The 17,731-nt window shown below is 41.2% G+C and overlaps 1 protein-coding gene across 1 annotated transcript in view; it reads right to left on the bottom strand.

Annotated features, from left to right (window-relative positions):
- The window catches only part of CNTNAP4 (contactin associated protein-like 4), a gene marked incomplete at its 3' end in the record, with an annotated part of 332,294 nt that overhangs the window by 114,337 nt on the left and 200,226 nt on the right, over window positions 1-17,731 (bottom strand). Inside the window, exon 4 of the mRNA XM_015429079.1 lies at window positions 3,646-3,793. Coding sequence (XP_015284565.1) covers window positions 3,646-3,793 — 148 coding nt within the window. The remainder of the gene's footprint in view (window positions 1-3,645; window positions 3,794-17,731) is intronic.

The raw sequence follows: 17,731 nt of genomic DNA, 5'->3' as shown, positions 1-17,731 counted from the left end.
GCTTGAGAGGCCCCATTCATGTTTGCTGTAAGTGGAGTGATGGCCCCTTGAACAGCAACTGCACAGAGCATATTCCATTTTTGTGTGCAAAGAACTTAGCAAAAAAGATTCTGCTGTAATTTTCCTCACAAAGACATATTGTTACAGACAGGGGTCATTTCGTAGAAAAAGAGCTAGGGGAACTCATTAGCATAACTCATTAGCATATGCCACACCCCCTGACATCACCAGAAGTGTGTCATAAGGCCACACCCCGAAGGCCCTCCCTGGCCCCAGGCAGGCAGGGGTGGGGAGAGGCAGGGAGGAAGCAACTTACCCTCCCTCTTCTCCTGCCTCCTCCTGGCTGAATGAGGACCGGAAGCGGGGCTGCCCGAAGCCGGGGGCGGGGCTTTGTCATGTGTCCCACCCCCGTACCTCACCCGGGGGAACTGCGATCCCCCGTGATCCCCCCCGAAATGACCTCTGGTTACAGAAGACCAGATATTCTCCTGGAAAAATATATTTGCTTTGGAGAGGGGGCTTGATGGCATTATAACCTTCTGAGGTCCTCCCAAAGACCACTGTTCCCAGGATCCACCCTAAAATCGTTAAGAATTTCCCATCCCAGAGTTGGCAGATCTACTCAGGCAACACAGCCTTCCAGCAACGCTATTGCTAGAGTGTCTCTAAGCTCCTGTTCAGAGCTCCTTCAATATCCTTGAATGCTCTATTTCCCTGAATCTGCCTTCCTTGGCTTCCTTCCCCTGCATCACTGTCTTGAGCCAGTTGTGTGACGTGGTCTCAATTCTCTCCCAAAGGCAACTGTAAGTGGATTCACAGTCTTCAGAAAAGACAACTTTTAGTTCTCCTCCAAACACTCTGGAATACTGCCTTTATTCATGCATACAGCTAGTGTCATGTTGAAATTCCCATAATGAAGGAGCAGGACTGCAATCAGCCCCTTTGTTCACTGTGAAATAGTTTTTGGTATGAATCAGGCCCTCTGTGAGAGTGCCTGAGAGAATCATTTGGATTCTTCCTTCCTTTTTTGAGTGAATAGGGAGTCTCCACAATCAGGTGCTCACATGGAGGACCTGTTCACCTGGAGGCACAGAGATGAAGTGGACTTGTGATGCTCCTTCACACCAGCTAGTATTTCCGTAGCTGAACATATGAAGTAATGCATAGAGTTAAAATAAATTGAGAGAGAAAAGGCTACGTCAGATTCTCTTAATTTGAGTTTGTTTGTATTAAATCCATTGCTTCATAATTTCTAGTAATTGTTACTGTTGGATTGTGTTTCATGTTGTAAAATGTGTTAAGCAAATATATAACATGATTGCTTTATGAATAGTTCTGAAACTCTTTCCAACTGAATTACTTTTAAGGATGTGGAGTTCTGAATTACCTAGTTTTGTCTCTAACAGGAAATGGATACATTAGGAATCATCAATTGTTCCATTAAAAAAAAAATCTGAATTTTGTAGAAATACCACACATGCATAGTTTGACGCAGCTTTCAGATCCTTCAGCTCATTTGAATATTTTCTCCGCTTACCTACATTTTATTTCTTTATTAAAATACTTTCTACCTCTTCACTCAAGGCAGTCTACAGGTAATTATTAAAACAGATTAATCCTATATGAAATAAAAACAGCTAGTCCCTCCCTCCACCCCACAAAAGATGCCTACTGATTCATACCCCATCAAAAGGCTGGGGAAACAAACAAGGTGTGCAGCATCTCCTGAAAATCTCCATTCCAAAGAGCAGGCACTGTGATGCCCAGGTACAGATTGATCCAGGCTGACCACACTATGATCTTGTTGGGATGTGTCCACACAACATTGCAGGTGCAGACCTGAGGCTGTTATCCAGTCTTGTGCTAGTAATAAGAGTGATTAGGAACCTCAAGGGAATTCAGGCAGACTGCCCCAGAGTGTTGCTGGATTGGTTGGAGCTCCCCCCAAAGTAAGTCTGGAGGAGCCTCATTAAACCTCATTACCCCTGGCCATTGAGAAGGCTGAGCTTAATGCCAACAATGCTATCAAAAATGCGGTGTGGGAGCTTTTGTACCCCATCCTTTTATCCTCCATGATATGCCACACATGTATAGAAATAATGGTGTCCACTTATCCGAGGAATGGTGTGACATTTACCCAGTTGGTCTTCATCAAGGCCTGCATGACGTAACAGTTGGCAAGTGGAGCAGAGAGTGTTAAGCTAGGCTAACCCCGTTGAATGGAAGAAATAGAATGGGTTGCTATGGATAGGTAAGATTAATCAGCAAGTACTCTGAGAGTTCATCTGAAACAGGCCATCACATGCCTTGCAGCGGGGTGTGCTGACAAGGAGCACCCTTGGTGCTGAGCAGCATCTTTTAAACCTGACAGTAGCCTTATGGTATATCAGGGGACGGGGATAAAGCTGGGCACCTCTCTGCACATATGGCTATGCAAACAGTGATAAGCAAGGCTGGCAGAAATGCTGGTCATGTTTCGAGCCGGGGTGGATCTGTCCAGAAGACAGATCATGGGACTATCTAGAACAGCCTGCCCTGAAAATCATAAGCAGTGATGTAAGCAGGATACAGTGAAAATAATAAATAAGGTGAACCCACACTTGATGTCTTGTGCCTTCATTTGGGGGTTGCCAGGGCAAAGAAGCAGTCCTAATGTGTTTATGAAGCCTGATATATTGAAATTCTTTATCCATAGTATTTTGCCAGCAAAGATAAGTGTATGTTTGTATCAGTAAACACACACACACACAAATACTGATGCAATCAAAGTATAAATAATCACAAAAAAGTTGATTTTTGCAGTCTCACATTGGTAATGGAAGGAGGAGGGACTTGAAAAGGAGCTACAGAAACTAAACACTGTACCAAAATGAGCATGTTCCAATTCCGTATTGATTAAATTATTAAACTGGGACCAGGAAATCCAGTTGTGCCTATAGGGCTTTAAAAGTTCCCAAAAGCTATGCTTTGGTCAGAAATGTTCCTGAAGTCTACCAAAAATGTAATCATACTGGAAATTAAAGACAATTCAATTTCTGACACAATGGTTTTTGAAATTAGTACAAAAATCGGTTTCATCCACAGTAGCACTAACACTGGCTTATACTGTTAGCACAATAGTCATTTGTGTGGGGGGGGCGGGGTATAAATCTTAATAATAAATAAACTAAAATAAATTTTCTTCTATTATATGAATTATGTATGATTTTGAAAAGCAGCACTTATTGTTTGTTTATTTTTGGTAGCCAACATTCCGTTAAAATTACTTTATGAAGCCAAGATTGGGATTTTTCTGGAGGACAAATGTGGACCAAGTGATACATTTAAAACTAATGGGGGGGATCTATTATGCTGGCAAAATCTAAATTTGCAAGAGAAAATATATAAGTGAAGTTTTCCCTTAAATTAGTATGATTGAGAAATATTCTAGTTCATTACATGGTACCACTGACCTCCATATGCAAACAGCAAGATAATAAAGAAAATCGAAACACTGCTACAGAATACAAAACTACAAAACTCGTGTAAAATGTCTTTGTAACAGACAAAGCCAATTACTATGACAAATTGAATTTCATTTTCATTTTGAAAAGCTTCTATAACTGAATAAATAATTCAGCTTATTAAAAAAGAGCTGTTACTTACGATAAGCACAACCATAGACCTCAATTCGCATTCCAATCCTGCCATTGGGGTTCCAATCCAAAGGGATAAACTGGAGAAATCTTGCTTTGATGGAATGCTGGAGTTTATGATACACCACACTGTCTGCATTTGTGTTTCCTGAAAAAGCCTAAAAGGGATATTTTTAAAAGTCAACTTTTGCTATGTGGTTTTAATTATGGTATTACCTCTCTCCTGTAAATCAAAGCTTTTTTTCTCTTCATACTTTAAGATTCCATGCAAAAAGCTCAACACTGAGTACATATGGATGCAGATTTATGACAATATAAGATACACCTACAAAATGAGGGAGGAAAAGTTAATTCTGATCCTGTTAACTCTTCAAAAATGTGCATTATGGCAATGGGATCAGGACAATTATACTTGTTTTTATTTAATTTCTATTTTTTTGTAAGAAATAAGTACACTATTTTTGTACTTGCTTATACAAAGAGTTGTTGGTGCAACAAACTAATGCTATGGACATGAGGTATATCAGATTCAGACAGATATATGCATATATATGTTCAGTACCATTTATGCTCATTATTCCTCAGAGGCAGTGGGGATATATTAGGAAAATATTAGTATCCATTACATCAAATGTGACCAGATATAAGCCAAACTCAGAGAATTCTAAAGATTTCTAAGGGAAGCAATAACCATTGCCTCTTGACTTACTTCTCCTTTGCGAATTGATTGTTCCTGGGATTAAGTGGGAAGAAACTGCAGAGGCAGAGAAAGCTCAGCAAAAAACAAGAGAGATCACAGGTATCCAACAGGAAAAACACACAAGCAATCCTGTGATATGAACACTATCAGGGGTCATTTTGTAGAAAAAGATCTAGGGGGACTCATTAGCATAACTCATTAGCATATGCCACACCCCCTGACATCACCGGAAGTGTGTCCTTCCCACAGCCGGCGGCGACCTCCAGTGGGCACCAGCAGGGAGCTCCAGGCCCTGCCCTCCGCACCTCACCCGGGGGGATGGCATCCCCCCGCGTCCCCCCCAAATGACCCCTGAACACTATTAAGATTTATATAACTTTTTAGACTATATAAAATTGCAAAAATTGCTTTTTTCCTGCTGCAGCCTTCTTGGAGGGCATAGTGCCTTAACACCCTCCCGCTTACAAAGTGATACAATAAACATTAAGTAAGACCCACTACTATACATAATAAGTAAGCTATCCACCTTGGGAGGGAGCCTCTGCCCCTCCTTGTCTGTAAGATGATACAGGAATCCCCCCCCCAGTATTAGAAGCAATTAAGGTTACTAAGCAACCCTCTGAAAAGGGCCAACTGTTACTGAATCAAACCTCTGATCCCTCAAGTCATTGCTGTATCTTGTTAAAGACCTAAGATTCTGGAAATCCTCTACCAGTCTAAGTAGATATGGTGAAATTGCCCCTTTCCCCCCCTCACACACAGGATTTCCCCTCTGTTTTTCCCTTTCTTTCTGGCTTAGCAGCCCCTTTTATCTATTTTCTTCTAATCTGAAGGTTTATGGCTCTCCCACCTTGCCATATTATTATATTTTGATGCTGGCTCAGCACAGGAACTTGAGGGAAGAGACAAGATCCCCTTCTTAAACTTATGCTTCTGAAAATGGCACATGAGAGGCTTTTGAAAGTTCAAAAATAAACAAAATATTTTATTCAACACAGAGAGGAAAAGGTCAGCTGAAATCAGGGGTAAAATGTCTGAGGTGAATCAATAATAATTCTGAGGTATCTTAGTAAATTCACAAACTCCAGTTCATAGTCAGTTTCCAGCAAGTAAGAGTTTTAAGCTTTTCACAAAGTCTTAGAATCTTTGAGATGAGAGGCTTTGGTCTGCTAGACACTCCAGTATAAGTTCTTAAGTTTAACTGACTCTTCAAGTTTCAAAAGGCAGGGATACACAATCAAGTACCCCAAATCCTTCTCTAAACACACCAGGGATCATTACACTCTTTAGAGCTATCTCCCTTTTCAACTGGGCAGGGAATTACTTCTCTAAACTAGGAGCTCTGTCCCTTTTCTGGCCTGAATGGGGGTCTTCAGCAATCCTCCCACTCCTCCTTCCCAAACTTCCCATTCCTCAGACACTGTTAAACTGAATTCTCTTCAGCAGTCAGTTCCCAACTCTTTCTTCTTAGTTGGTGCTATCCAATGAAATTAATTTGAGCAGCCTGTCACTCAAAGGCTCTCTGGCTTGGTGGGGCATTAACCCTTCACAGTGTGTCACATGTTAATAAAGAACTTACGAGCTTTTAAAGTGCAGTCCATCACATTACACAATATGCTGATTCAATAAAACAATGATCTGACTCAGTATAAAGCAGATTCATATGTCCAAGACCAAGAGGTAATGAGGGATAGGTTTTAATTAACTAAGACACAGTAAACAAAGGACAGGTTTCTGTGGGCCAGTAGCAGATAAAGCACATAAAATAAAATAGATGAGAAGTAGTCCTAATCATAATCACTATCTGATATTTCAGAGGCGTGGGATCAAAAACAACAAATAACAAATCCTGATCCTTGAAGAGAATATAACCCTATTTTTTAAAAATATAATTTTTAAAGCCAAATAGTCTGTCAAGTCCCTCATAATCATAGCTCATGTCTGGCATAAAGGAAACAACATCCATTTTGTTCCCATTTTGATTGGTTCTATTATTTAGAATCAGAACAGTCTACTATTCAAGAGTTTTGCTTCAACACCAAATTGCAGGAAACAAGGTTTCTTTCCATATACAACCCAACCTGTAATTGAAATTTCAATCCCCAATATATTTGGATCACCTAATAGCCACTTAATATCAGAGTATACAACACATTAAAAATGAAAAGAGAAGGATATTTTGCTAATGAATCCAGTGCTTACATGGCTAATTCTATCTTTATATGGTAGTGGTGCTGCACTGTATAATTCTAATCACATAAGTGTCTACATTGTGATAGGATCCTTCTCCCTCATTTCAGAGCACTTAATATCAATGAACAGTTTCTGAATAGACTCATTAGAGCTAACTTGTATTGCTGCTAGGTCTTGCAACTCTAAATGCTTAAATGCATTCAGTGTCAAACTTTATAATCATGCTTATTAGTGTAGGTGAAAACAAAACCAATACAGGAAAATTGCCACAACCCTGTCTGGACTTTTTCATCTCTTGCAATCCTTGTTTGCAGTAACTCACAGATGTAACAGCTGTTGGCTTCAACAATTAATTTGCTGACTGAACCAGAACCCAGGCCCCAGCAGTTGAAGTACTGAGAAAAACAAAATGTTCCATTAACACTCATTTGGAGTAATTGTATCTCATGAAAATTAAATGTTATTTTAATGATTTCCCCCACTTCCCTTTATTTTTTTCTTTTGTCTGAGCAGTCACTTTTTCTTCTTCTTTGTTTCTCTGTTTTTCCCACCCAGTTGTTTAAATGTATATCAATATATGCTGATCCAGCCTAGGGAACTGGGGAACAATAAATAAATATCTTTCATTTATATATGTCAGATTATGGCACATGAGACCCTGATAGTAACTCAAAACAAACTGCTTTATTTCTTTTTTGTGGGGAAAAGGTCAAGTAGGTATCAGGTTTGGAATGTGGCAGGTGAATAAGCAACAGGAATGAGGTAATTTTGTACAAATATAAACAGTAGACAGTATGTTACAATCAAGCAGCTGTTTTTTTATACAGACAGGTCTTTAAAATTGTGGAAAGAAGTCTCTTGGCAGTCACTGCTAAAATAAGTAAGCATAAACTTCTTCATCTCAAAAATACTTAAGCTTGTGAAGGCAGGAATATAAGTTTCAATTTTCCCATTTAACCACTTGATAGGGATCACCCCTCTTTACTAGGAGCGAGTTTCCCCAGGGAAGGGCTACTTGTCTGACTTCCTTAATTCAGTATCCTCCTTGATCCACTCACTCTGCTTAATTCTCCTACACTGTTCTGACTCCTCTTTCAACTGCCACCCTTAACTGACTCTCTCAAATGTAGTATTTGAATCCCCTGTCACTCAAGATTGGGTTATAATGCATATTTCACACTTATATCATAATAGTCCAGAACAATGTATTCTCATTTAAAATCAGACCCCAACTTAAATAATAAGAAAGAAAATCAGTTGCTCTTTTAACTTAGATAAAAGCAACCTGGGCTCAGAGTTTCTATTACAGAAAATACAAACAAACAAACATTGTGATATGCTGGCTAACATATTTAGTAAAACATTTTACAATCAAATTATAAATCTTATGTCACTTTATAGGGAAGTACACCCTTATAATATTACAAAGAGAAGTCCATCCTCATGATTCCGCAGGGCCTGCAAGATGGAGCTGTTCCACCAGGTTTTTGGCTGAGATAGCAGATGCCCCCACATGGCCTCCCTGAGGTTGTTGTCACCCACCTATCAATCTAAATAATATGCCAGGGAACCTCCCACAACCATTTTACTTCCCTGAATTGTGATTGTGTTTTAATTTTTATTACTGTTTTAAATTGTTTAATTTTTAACTGTATTCATTGTATTGTTTTATGATGTCACCTGCCCTGAGCCCACTCGTGGGATGGGCAGGTTATAAATACAAATAATACATAAATAAAATAAATAAATGATGGCCCCGGTCACACGGAAGGTTTTGGCCCGGGAGAGGGACGGATCGGGGCACAGCAAACGGGCACGATCTCACCGCAACATCTGGGAAGTGACGCGCACCCATCCCTGATCTGGCCCATCAGGCTGAAAATCCGCTGTAAAAAAACAACACACCTACAGAGCAGGACTTACCAGAAACACCACATCAAGCGTGGCCGTCGGAGCGCCGGACGCCCGTCTTCCAGAGCAATCGAGGCTCCCAGCCAAACTGCGCATGCGCACACATGTGCAGCCGGCAGCCTCGCGCTCCCTTCCGTGGCTTTCTTTCCGGCATCTGATCGTGCCGGGGAGCAACTGCGAAGCGGCTCACGGGATCTGTGTGATCCCGCCACCGCGTGTCTCTTTTGGTGCGGTTTTCAAAATCTGCACTTTGCCTACCTCAAATTCCCCCCCGTGTGGAAGGGGCCAATGTTACTACAAGATCCTGGGTGTTTCATCAAGGTCTTCCTCAGGAGTATTCCTATTGTTGTCAAGTTATCAGCCTCTTATTAAAATTCAGTGTTTATATTGGGAGCAGGCCAGTCCTTAACCTCTTCTCTAAACAGATGCAAAGCCTTCTGAATTTGGCTGGCAAAATGCTCTCTGCAAACCTCAGGAGTATTTTATTTTCTTCAAAATTATCATCCTGGAATAAACCATGGTTATTGAAATGAGAAACAACATGAAGCTGAATGGAATTGAATAATTTTGAACATTATTAAATATTATTAAGAACTTACCTCTTAATTCCACTTAAGTGTTTATATTAGGAGTAAGCCAAACCTGAACTTCTTCTCTAACCAGATGCAAAAGCCTTCTGAATTTTGTTTCTATTTTTATTTTGTAATCGTATTATATCATTTACACTTAACTAGAAGTTTTTACAAAATGGGTGTGTAGCTTAATGTTTTTAGTAGGAGGAAAAACCTGCCATTCAAAGTGAAAGCTGCTAACAGATACCTCAGCTGAAATTTGGCTAGAGCCCAATTTAAACACCCACATCAGTACTTCTAAAAGTGGCTTCACTCCTTATTATTTATACATTACAATATTTTTACAGAAAACAAGATAAATCATAATTTTGATTTAATCCATAGGGAAAATAAGATTTTAGATGATGTATCCAATAACTTTCTCTCTGCAGCAATATTTTGCATAGATCATTTCTGCTGTATGGGTATTTTCTCCCATACTGTGAACACAAAATCATTTTCTCCCAGTATAAACATTGAATTCTAACAAGAGGCTGATAACTCTGAAGACAATAGGAATACTCCTGAGGAAGACCTTGGTGAAACAAGCTTTCACCCGGATGCTTGTAGTAACATCATGAGGATGTAACATCATTAGGATGGACTTCTCTTTGCATTATTACAAGAAGAAGAGAAGAAGAAGAGATTGGATTTATACCTCACCCTTCACTACCTGAAGGAGTCTCAGAGTGGCTTACAATCTCCTTTCCCTTCTCCTCCCTAACACCCTGTGAGGTAGGTGGGGTTGAGAGAGCTCTTTGTGAACTGCTTTTGAGAGAACAGCTCTGAAATAACTTGTGACTGACCCAAGCTCACATCAGCAGCTGCATGTGGAGGAGTGGGAAAAATGAAACCTGGATCTCCCAGATTAGAGTCCGCACTCCTAACCATTACACCAAACTGGATGTACTGCTCTGTAATGTGACATAAGCTTTATAATTTGATTGTAAAATGTTTTACTAAATGTGTTAGACAGCATATCACAGTGTTTGTTTGTATTTTTTTCTTTTAAATTATTCTTCTATTTGTTTCAAAATCAGGATTGTCCAACTGTTATTTTCAAAGAAAAATGTGTTGGAACTGAACTTCTCCGAATTCAGTGGAGCTCTCAGAAAGGGTCTTTCTCCTCTCACCTATGTCCCTTAAAAGCAGCCTCTGATGGCTGGAAACCTTTGAAACTAGTGTGAGATGTGGTACCAGTGTTGGCTGCGGTAGGAATGGAGTATTGATAGAAATTGTTCTCTGCAATCTTTTCATGAGCTCTTATGCCATTTGTGAAAATATTCACACAAAAATAGGATGGGACAATATCCAACAAACTCTTCTCAGTGCAGCCCCTAAGTTTACCTGTATAATGCTCTCAAGGGTCATGACACCCTCCGGGAGTTTCTTTTTTTCAAGTAGACTGGATAGAGGAGCAAGGGGGGGGAATCCCCTCAATGAGCTCCAATCATGAAAGTTTGGATTCAACCATTTATCTGGAAATGACAGATTATAAATAATATAAACTGAGTCAATTAAATACATTTTCCCAGCTTTCTAGCAAGCCTATTAAAAGCTACACATACAGTCCTATTAAATGAATTTAACAGAGCTGAAGGAAATTTGATACTGATTTCCCCCCCATTACTTCTTTACTTTAGATAAATTGGGGGATAGGGATCTGTTCTACCTCTAATGATTGTCCAGGGAATTTTCTGTAGGACTCTAAGTAGAAAACAGTTTTGGGGCCTGATCCTTCACACTCATGGCAAAGAATGGCAAATAGTTACTGTAAGTCAGAACACAATTCTAAACAGAGAGGCATAAATAGTGTGATTTGACTTCACAGCTTAATTGCTTAATGAAGCAGGAGGTATTCAGGAAACTAGTATAAAATGGTTATGACTGTTCCTAACAGATAAAGTTGGAGACTGCTTACCAGCCCTCTAAGTTGCTCACTGTATAGTTGTTCTCTGATGCCCTTACTATTTACTGTACTTAGAAAGATACTAAAGAGACATGACTCTTGTGTTTTTAGTGCTGATGACAGCTATGTACCTTTTGTTTTTATCCAAATCATTATGTCATCTGAATGATTACTGATAGTGACTTTAGAAGTTACTAATCTCTTATCTAACAGGATATGCCTTAAGTGTAATGTCTAAAAGGAAGGTTTCAAATTTCCATACACTGTCTGGTGCACAAGCTGCTAATGCAGAAAAGCTTGTATTTCTGACTAGGGGTGTGCATGCGGCTATATACAAACTGGAAAAAACCCCACTATTTTTTGGCTCTTCTCTCAGTCAAATATACATTTAAGTATCTTTTTGGCTAACCCCAGATAGCTGAAGATAAAGGGCATTTAAAAGGATCGCAATCCTGGTGAAGCAGCTTAGAGAAGGCATTTAAAGGGACTGCAAGCCCTTCAAAAGCCTTCAGGGTGAATGTTCACCTTGCAGAAGGCCTTTAAAGGGACGACAATCCCTTTAAATGCCCTTTTCCCTCTCCACTGAAAACAATGGAGGTGGGGGTACCTTCTTTGGGGGCTCATAGAATTGCACTCCCTGGCCCAATCTTTTTTTTTTACTTGGGGGTTCTTTTCAGGACAGGCTTCTACCTCATAAAATACCCCCCAACCCATGGATACCCCCAGATCAATTCCGCATTATACCCTATGGGGAACACTAATGGTTCCCACAGTGTATAATGGAGCTGGGGGACAAATGGGATTTCCGAAAAATCGTGAATCAAATATCATACTGGCATTGAGATTTGGAAACATCAGGAAATACTGATATTTTGGGGGTTCAATATTCCCAACCCCCCCAAAATACTATTTTTTTTGCACACCCCTATTTCTGACCACAGTTTATTCTGACCTCTGGTAATGGGTGTACAAATTTAAGATTTAAATGTGAAATTGCTTGTTTGAAAGCATAACAGCATAAATATGGTATCAGAGGAGAAAGCCATGCATGAATTTTAAAATGAGATTTTAGACATAACCAGATGAATCCAGTTCAATACAGTTGCTAGAGCATCTGAGATGAGACCCAGGTTCAATGAAGTTCATGGATGATCTCCAGCTAGTCATTTGCTCTCAGCCTAATTTATCTCACAGGACAGTTGTGAAGATAAAATGGAGGAAGGAGAACTATTTGTGCTGTCCTGAATTCCTTGGAAGAGGGGTAGAATAAAAGTGTAACAAACCAAACAACTCTTCACAAAGAAAGCAGTAAATATAAGAACACAACAGGGGACCTGGAAGACTTGCGATGGAATTCTCTCTCTCCGCCCCAGACTTTTGCTAGCTTGGCCATCCACCATCCTCTTGCAAAGATCTGATCCCTGCACTCCATTTGTCCATTCACTTTAGAAGGGAGGTTCAGGTTAAGGATAGAATCCCACCCCACCCAATGCTCAGCAGCATGGGGGGGGGGAAGAAGGTGATGGCTGCAGGTGGTGGGTGCACTGTCAGTCAGCAGGAGGCAGCCAGCTGTCCTCCCTGCCTTGCAAGCTGAGGCTACTGCTATAGGAACTCGTGGGGTAATGGAGCATGCTGCCTGCTGCTGCCCTGGCCAAAAGTGCCTGGCTGAGCCACTGGGCAGCCAAAGTGGGAAAGAATCCCCCCATACCATATGCCCCATGCTTCTGTGTCTGAAGGAACAATATGGTAGCCTGGAGTGGGGCAGCTTTGTAGGCTAGTCAGGATAGGAGTTGAATGTGTGCCCATAGTTTAGTGGCATGGTCCCCCCACACTCCTCTCCATCCTTGCATATTACTACCCTTCTGCCAGTCAGTGAGCCACAAGTCCTCTTCTTCCACCCAGCTGCCTGCCCACCAGGTTTCCAGCAGCTTTGCTGCCTCTGTAGCAGTGCTTCAGTGTCTCGCCACACGGTTCCAGTGCTCCATGATTACATGGTGCTGTAGGTTGGCAGGTGGGTGAGGAGGCTCCTCTTCACTCCCACCTTCAATTTCGCTGCTTCAGCCACCCTCAAAAAACTTTCCCACTTGCTCTTCCACCCACAGTGCCTTCCCCCTCCCAAAATTCAAGCAGCAGCTCCCACTTCCCCACCTCTTACTGCATGCAGTGAGGATGGTGGACACTGCCTAGCTAGCAGAGGTATATTGTATGTGTGCAAGTGCAAACAACAATCCTCCATTTAAGGAGATTTAACTCCCCCCTCCATTTTTAAAAAAAGGTTCAGGTTTTACTGCAACCCGGTGTGTGTGTGGGGGGGTGTCCCCTCACGTTTTAAGGAAAATCTTCCTTCTGCGTAATTTGCCCCTATTAACAGATATAAAGTATCCCCAGATAAGGGCAATGTGGTCTATACATATGATTAGAATGCTGATGGATCAGACTAAAGATCTTTCTACTCTAGCAACCAGGATTCCAACCAGCAAATCAGCAAAGTAGACATGAATGCTCGGGCTGCCAAACCTGAATTGGGGGGAGTGTTCTCCAGCCCCCACTTCCGTTTCCTGCCACTGCCTCTAAAGGCAGTGGGAGAAAAATAAACAAAATCTCTGTTAGGCCAACAGCATGACAACACTTCTGGAGAAAACCCAGAAGTGAGGCCTTTTCTCTCTTGAAATTTTGATTTCTGGAAAGGCATGACATCACTTCCAAATTTTTCCCAGAAGTGACATACACCATTGCTGATGGTGCACCCATGTCACCACTGCACCAGTCTCCTGCTGGTTGCCAGGCCAGTACACAGGTCAACAGTGACCTACCCTAACCCTTAGATATAGCCTTCTCCATAACAGTACTACCTCAAAAGTGAACTGTATTGAATTTCAAATAATAAATGAGACTGAAAGCCAGTGATATGCCAGGGATAAGATTTAAGGCAGCCAGTGACCTATTTCAACAAATTCCCTACCTCATATTAGAAGATGGATGGTGTTACCCCCATTTCATTACACCTCGATTTTGCTCACAAATTAGAGCATTAAAATTCCTAGTCGGAGCATTTATATTTTGATGTTATTTCAATACATTCTTGAATTTTGTTGTTTAGTTGGCATCACACTAACTCACAAACAACTTCTATGCATATCAGAAATCTCATCTCTGTTACACATGTGACACATAGTATTGTTTCCTTGGTTCTGTGTCTATTTGGTTAAGAAGCAAGCTTTTGTTATCTCATAGACTGGGGTGATAAAACCTAATTAACTTTTCAAGAAGGACAAGAGAACAAACCTTTATGATTTCTATTACACTGGTAGAAATGTCAAGTGAAAAGGCAGAAAAGAAGAAGATAAATTTATTTTACTGCAGTTAGAACTAAACTGCTGAAAAGGACTAGCAAACCAGGTTTATTTCAACCAATGTGACAATTTTATCTCTTATCTTATCCAAGATACACCTTAAGTAAAATTTTGTTGGTCTTAAAGCTGCCATTGGACTCAAACTTTATTTTTCTACTTCAGACCAACATGGCTACCCACCTGAACTTACCCAAGGTGGTAACTCTTACTGGGGAAGTAAAGCTATATTTATGTTTCTAATATTTACAGCCTTCTTACCCTATTAGAATTAGGGATAGGAGCACACTTATCATTCTTACCTTAAATTTATTTATTTATTTATTTATTTATTTACTGGATTTCTACCTTGCCCTCCCTGCTGAATCAGGCTCAGGGTGACTTACATAAAAGTATTAAAACAATTTAAAACACATAAAATCTAAAGTGCAATGCATACATATATTCCTATGCGATGGCAGTCATAATCTAATGTTTTCGTGACAGGAGTCAGTTAGTACAGACTTAGACTGTGGTTTATTCCTGTGGTAAATTTGATCCAGGAATATTTTCTTCGGGTTGGGATGACCACACATCCCTGCCCAAATTGTTTGTATCGTGCGATGAGGCTCCAGGCACCATCCAGATAGCCGTGAGTATTTTTTTTAAACAAAATTTGCTTTGTGCATGCGCACATGAACACAGCTGAATCACTGCTCCCACTTAGCCACAGACACACACAAACAAAGACATCAGAGGCAGGAGTTGCAAAGAGATGGTGGGGGCAAAAGGAAGCTTCACTTGCGCCTCGGCCAGAATTGTGGAGCTGAGGCAAACAAGCTCTATTGTCACTTCTCCCAACTGACCCAGTCGTCCTTCTCCCCCTCCCCGCCTCCAGTACAAACACTGGAGAAATAATGCCTCCTTCCCATCTGCCTACCGGAGGCTCTATCACATTTGTTGTCTTTTCCACCAGCCCCCGCTTTCGAAGGGGAGGGGAGAAGCCCAGAAGGACGGGTGAAAACTGCCATTTGAACAGCTGCAGCCTCAGAGGCATGGTGCCATCCATAGCAACAGTTCATATAACAGGCACACACACACAAATGCAGGTGGGCGCTTCCTCTCAGTTCTCTCTCTTCTCCCTTACTCCGTCCAGAAATTTACTGCAGCTGTGAAAGGACTAGCCATTTCCACCATCCACCGCCCCTTACTTTTGCTGGCAACCTGGGGTTTTAACCTCTCAGAGATTGGAAAGAAGGGAGAGCAGACTGTGAGGAGGGGACAGATGGGAAAGATTGAAGGCTGGTAGCATGGAGCCAATGAGTGGGGGTATACCTTGCAAACAACAGGCAAATCGGAATGGGGGGATGTGCGCTTGAATGTTTAAATGTAGAATTCAATCATTGCTCATGAGCTCAAAGGCGGAAGCTGGAAAGAAAATCTCATTGCGCGAAGGATGGTCAGATGACCATAATTGCAATCATTGTGAGAGATGGCTGTCCAGATCAGCGAAATCGCAGATTCAAAGCTCAAGTTCCCAGAAAGTACTTGATTTTCCTGGTGCAGGAAAACACAGAAGAGAACCGGGAGGATTGCGTTAGTGAGTCCGCTTCGGTGCAGGAGGCGGATTTGTCCATCTGATCAGCAAATTCAAATGTGAGAGAGAACAGCAGTGAAACCTGATCAAAACAACCATGTGACCGCACCCTTAGATGATGTAAACAATCCCAGGGAGGCTCCTAGTTATATCAGGATGTTAAACGTGGTCAAATGCCTGGTGGAAGAGCTCCACCTTGCAGGCCCTGAGGAACTGAAGTAAGTTCCGCAGGGGCCTGGTGTCCTCAGGGAGCTTGTTCCACCTGCGCGGCGCTGCCACAGAAAAGGATCTAGCCTTGGTAGTGGCCAGTCTGGCCTCTTTAGGGCCAGGGAGCACTAGGAAGTTTTGTGTCGCTAAACACAGTGCTCTCCAAGGAACATGTGGGGAAAGCTGGTCCCTCAGGTATGCTGGCCCCTGACCACAAAGGGCTTTATAGGTAAAGACCAGCACCTTGAAGCAAATTTGGTATGCTATAGGCAGCCAGTGCAATGCTCTCCATGCAGGCTGGATGTGTTGTCATGGACAGAGACACAACAACAATCTGGCCACCGCATTCTGCACCAGCTGCAGCTTCCGAATTTGGTACAAGGGCAGCCCCATGTAGAAAGCATTACAGTAGTCTAATCATGAAGTGACCATTGTGTGGGTTACTGTTGCCAAGTCGCTACATTTGAGGAAGGGAACCAACTGCCCAATCAGCCGAAAATGGTAAAAGGCTGACTTGGCAGTGGCTGCTACCTGGGCCTCCATCATGAGGCATCCAGGAGCACTCCCAAGCTCCTTACCATATTGTTTTCCATTAAAATACTATATACCATGAAAATGGAGGGAAATTCATAGTAAGACCAAATGTTTGGAATGGGGATGCTAATGCGCCTTTCTCAAAGAAAGTCCTTGAACCTGTTATTAGGGTCATTACATATTCCTATACTCATTGATAGATAGAATACTATACATTTTGCAATGGACCAATGTTTTTATATAATGTAGAACATTTATTATTTTAAGAGCACTTCTGGATACCCATAAAGCTGCCAAATGCATCACTCAGCTATCACAAGGAACTAGGGTTTGATATTCCATGATAGTCTAGCTCCAAAGAATGACCCTATCTGTAAATATAAAAATGACTTAATTATTTTCACAAATAATTTCTGAATACTAAATTCTGAAATGTCTTTATGCAATTAATTCACCTCTGCCTGCATACAGGTCCTAGTAATTTATATAGTATTTCAGCAAGACCAGTACTTAGTTGTTGTTGTTCAGTCGCACAGTCGAGTCCGACTCTTCGCAACCCCATGGACCAGCTCCCGCCAGGCTTATGTACTTAGTACATTGATGCGTATACCCCCATTATACCATACCTTCTATTATCCACCCTAAAATCAGCTAATCAGATTTCAGATTGCCTGTTTTCATTTTATCCCCATCCACACACCCATCCTTAATCTCATTGTCACTGTCTTCATATTATGTACATCAATTATGCACAGGGAAGGTATTTATCCAATGGACTTAGAAGGCTAAGCAGTCTAACTGTGCAGAGTGTTGTAGCTTCTGAAATGAGTTAAAGCCATGAGAAAGATATTAATGCTCTTCAAGTACAGGGCTTAATGTATGAACAGCTCTTCCATAAAAGGAGGTAAAAAATAGAACTGTAGATTCCTAAATAGAGCCCTCTGAAGTAAAATTACAATGTAACTTTGAAGGTTTCTGCTCTTGAATCCATCCAAGGAATTTCAAAGAGGAAAAAAAGTAATTTTGAAGATACTAGCCAAATTTCTACTGGGATTCCTGAGCATCCCTTTTTTTTTTTTTTTTTGTGGTTTTCAAAAATAATTTC

The sequence above is a fragment of the Gekko japonicus genome, unplaced genomic scaffold, assembly GCF_001447785.1.
Source record: "Gekko japonicus isolate JY-2015 unplaced genomic scaffold, Gekko_japonicus_V1.1 scaffold1733, whole genome shotgun sequence".
NCBI classification, from domain to species: Eukaryota; Metazoa; Chordata; class Lepidosauria; order Squamata; family Gekkonidae; genus Gekko; species Gekko japonicus.
This window is presented reverse-complemented; position numbering and strand designations above follow the sequence as displayed.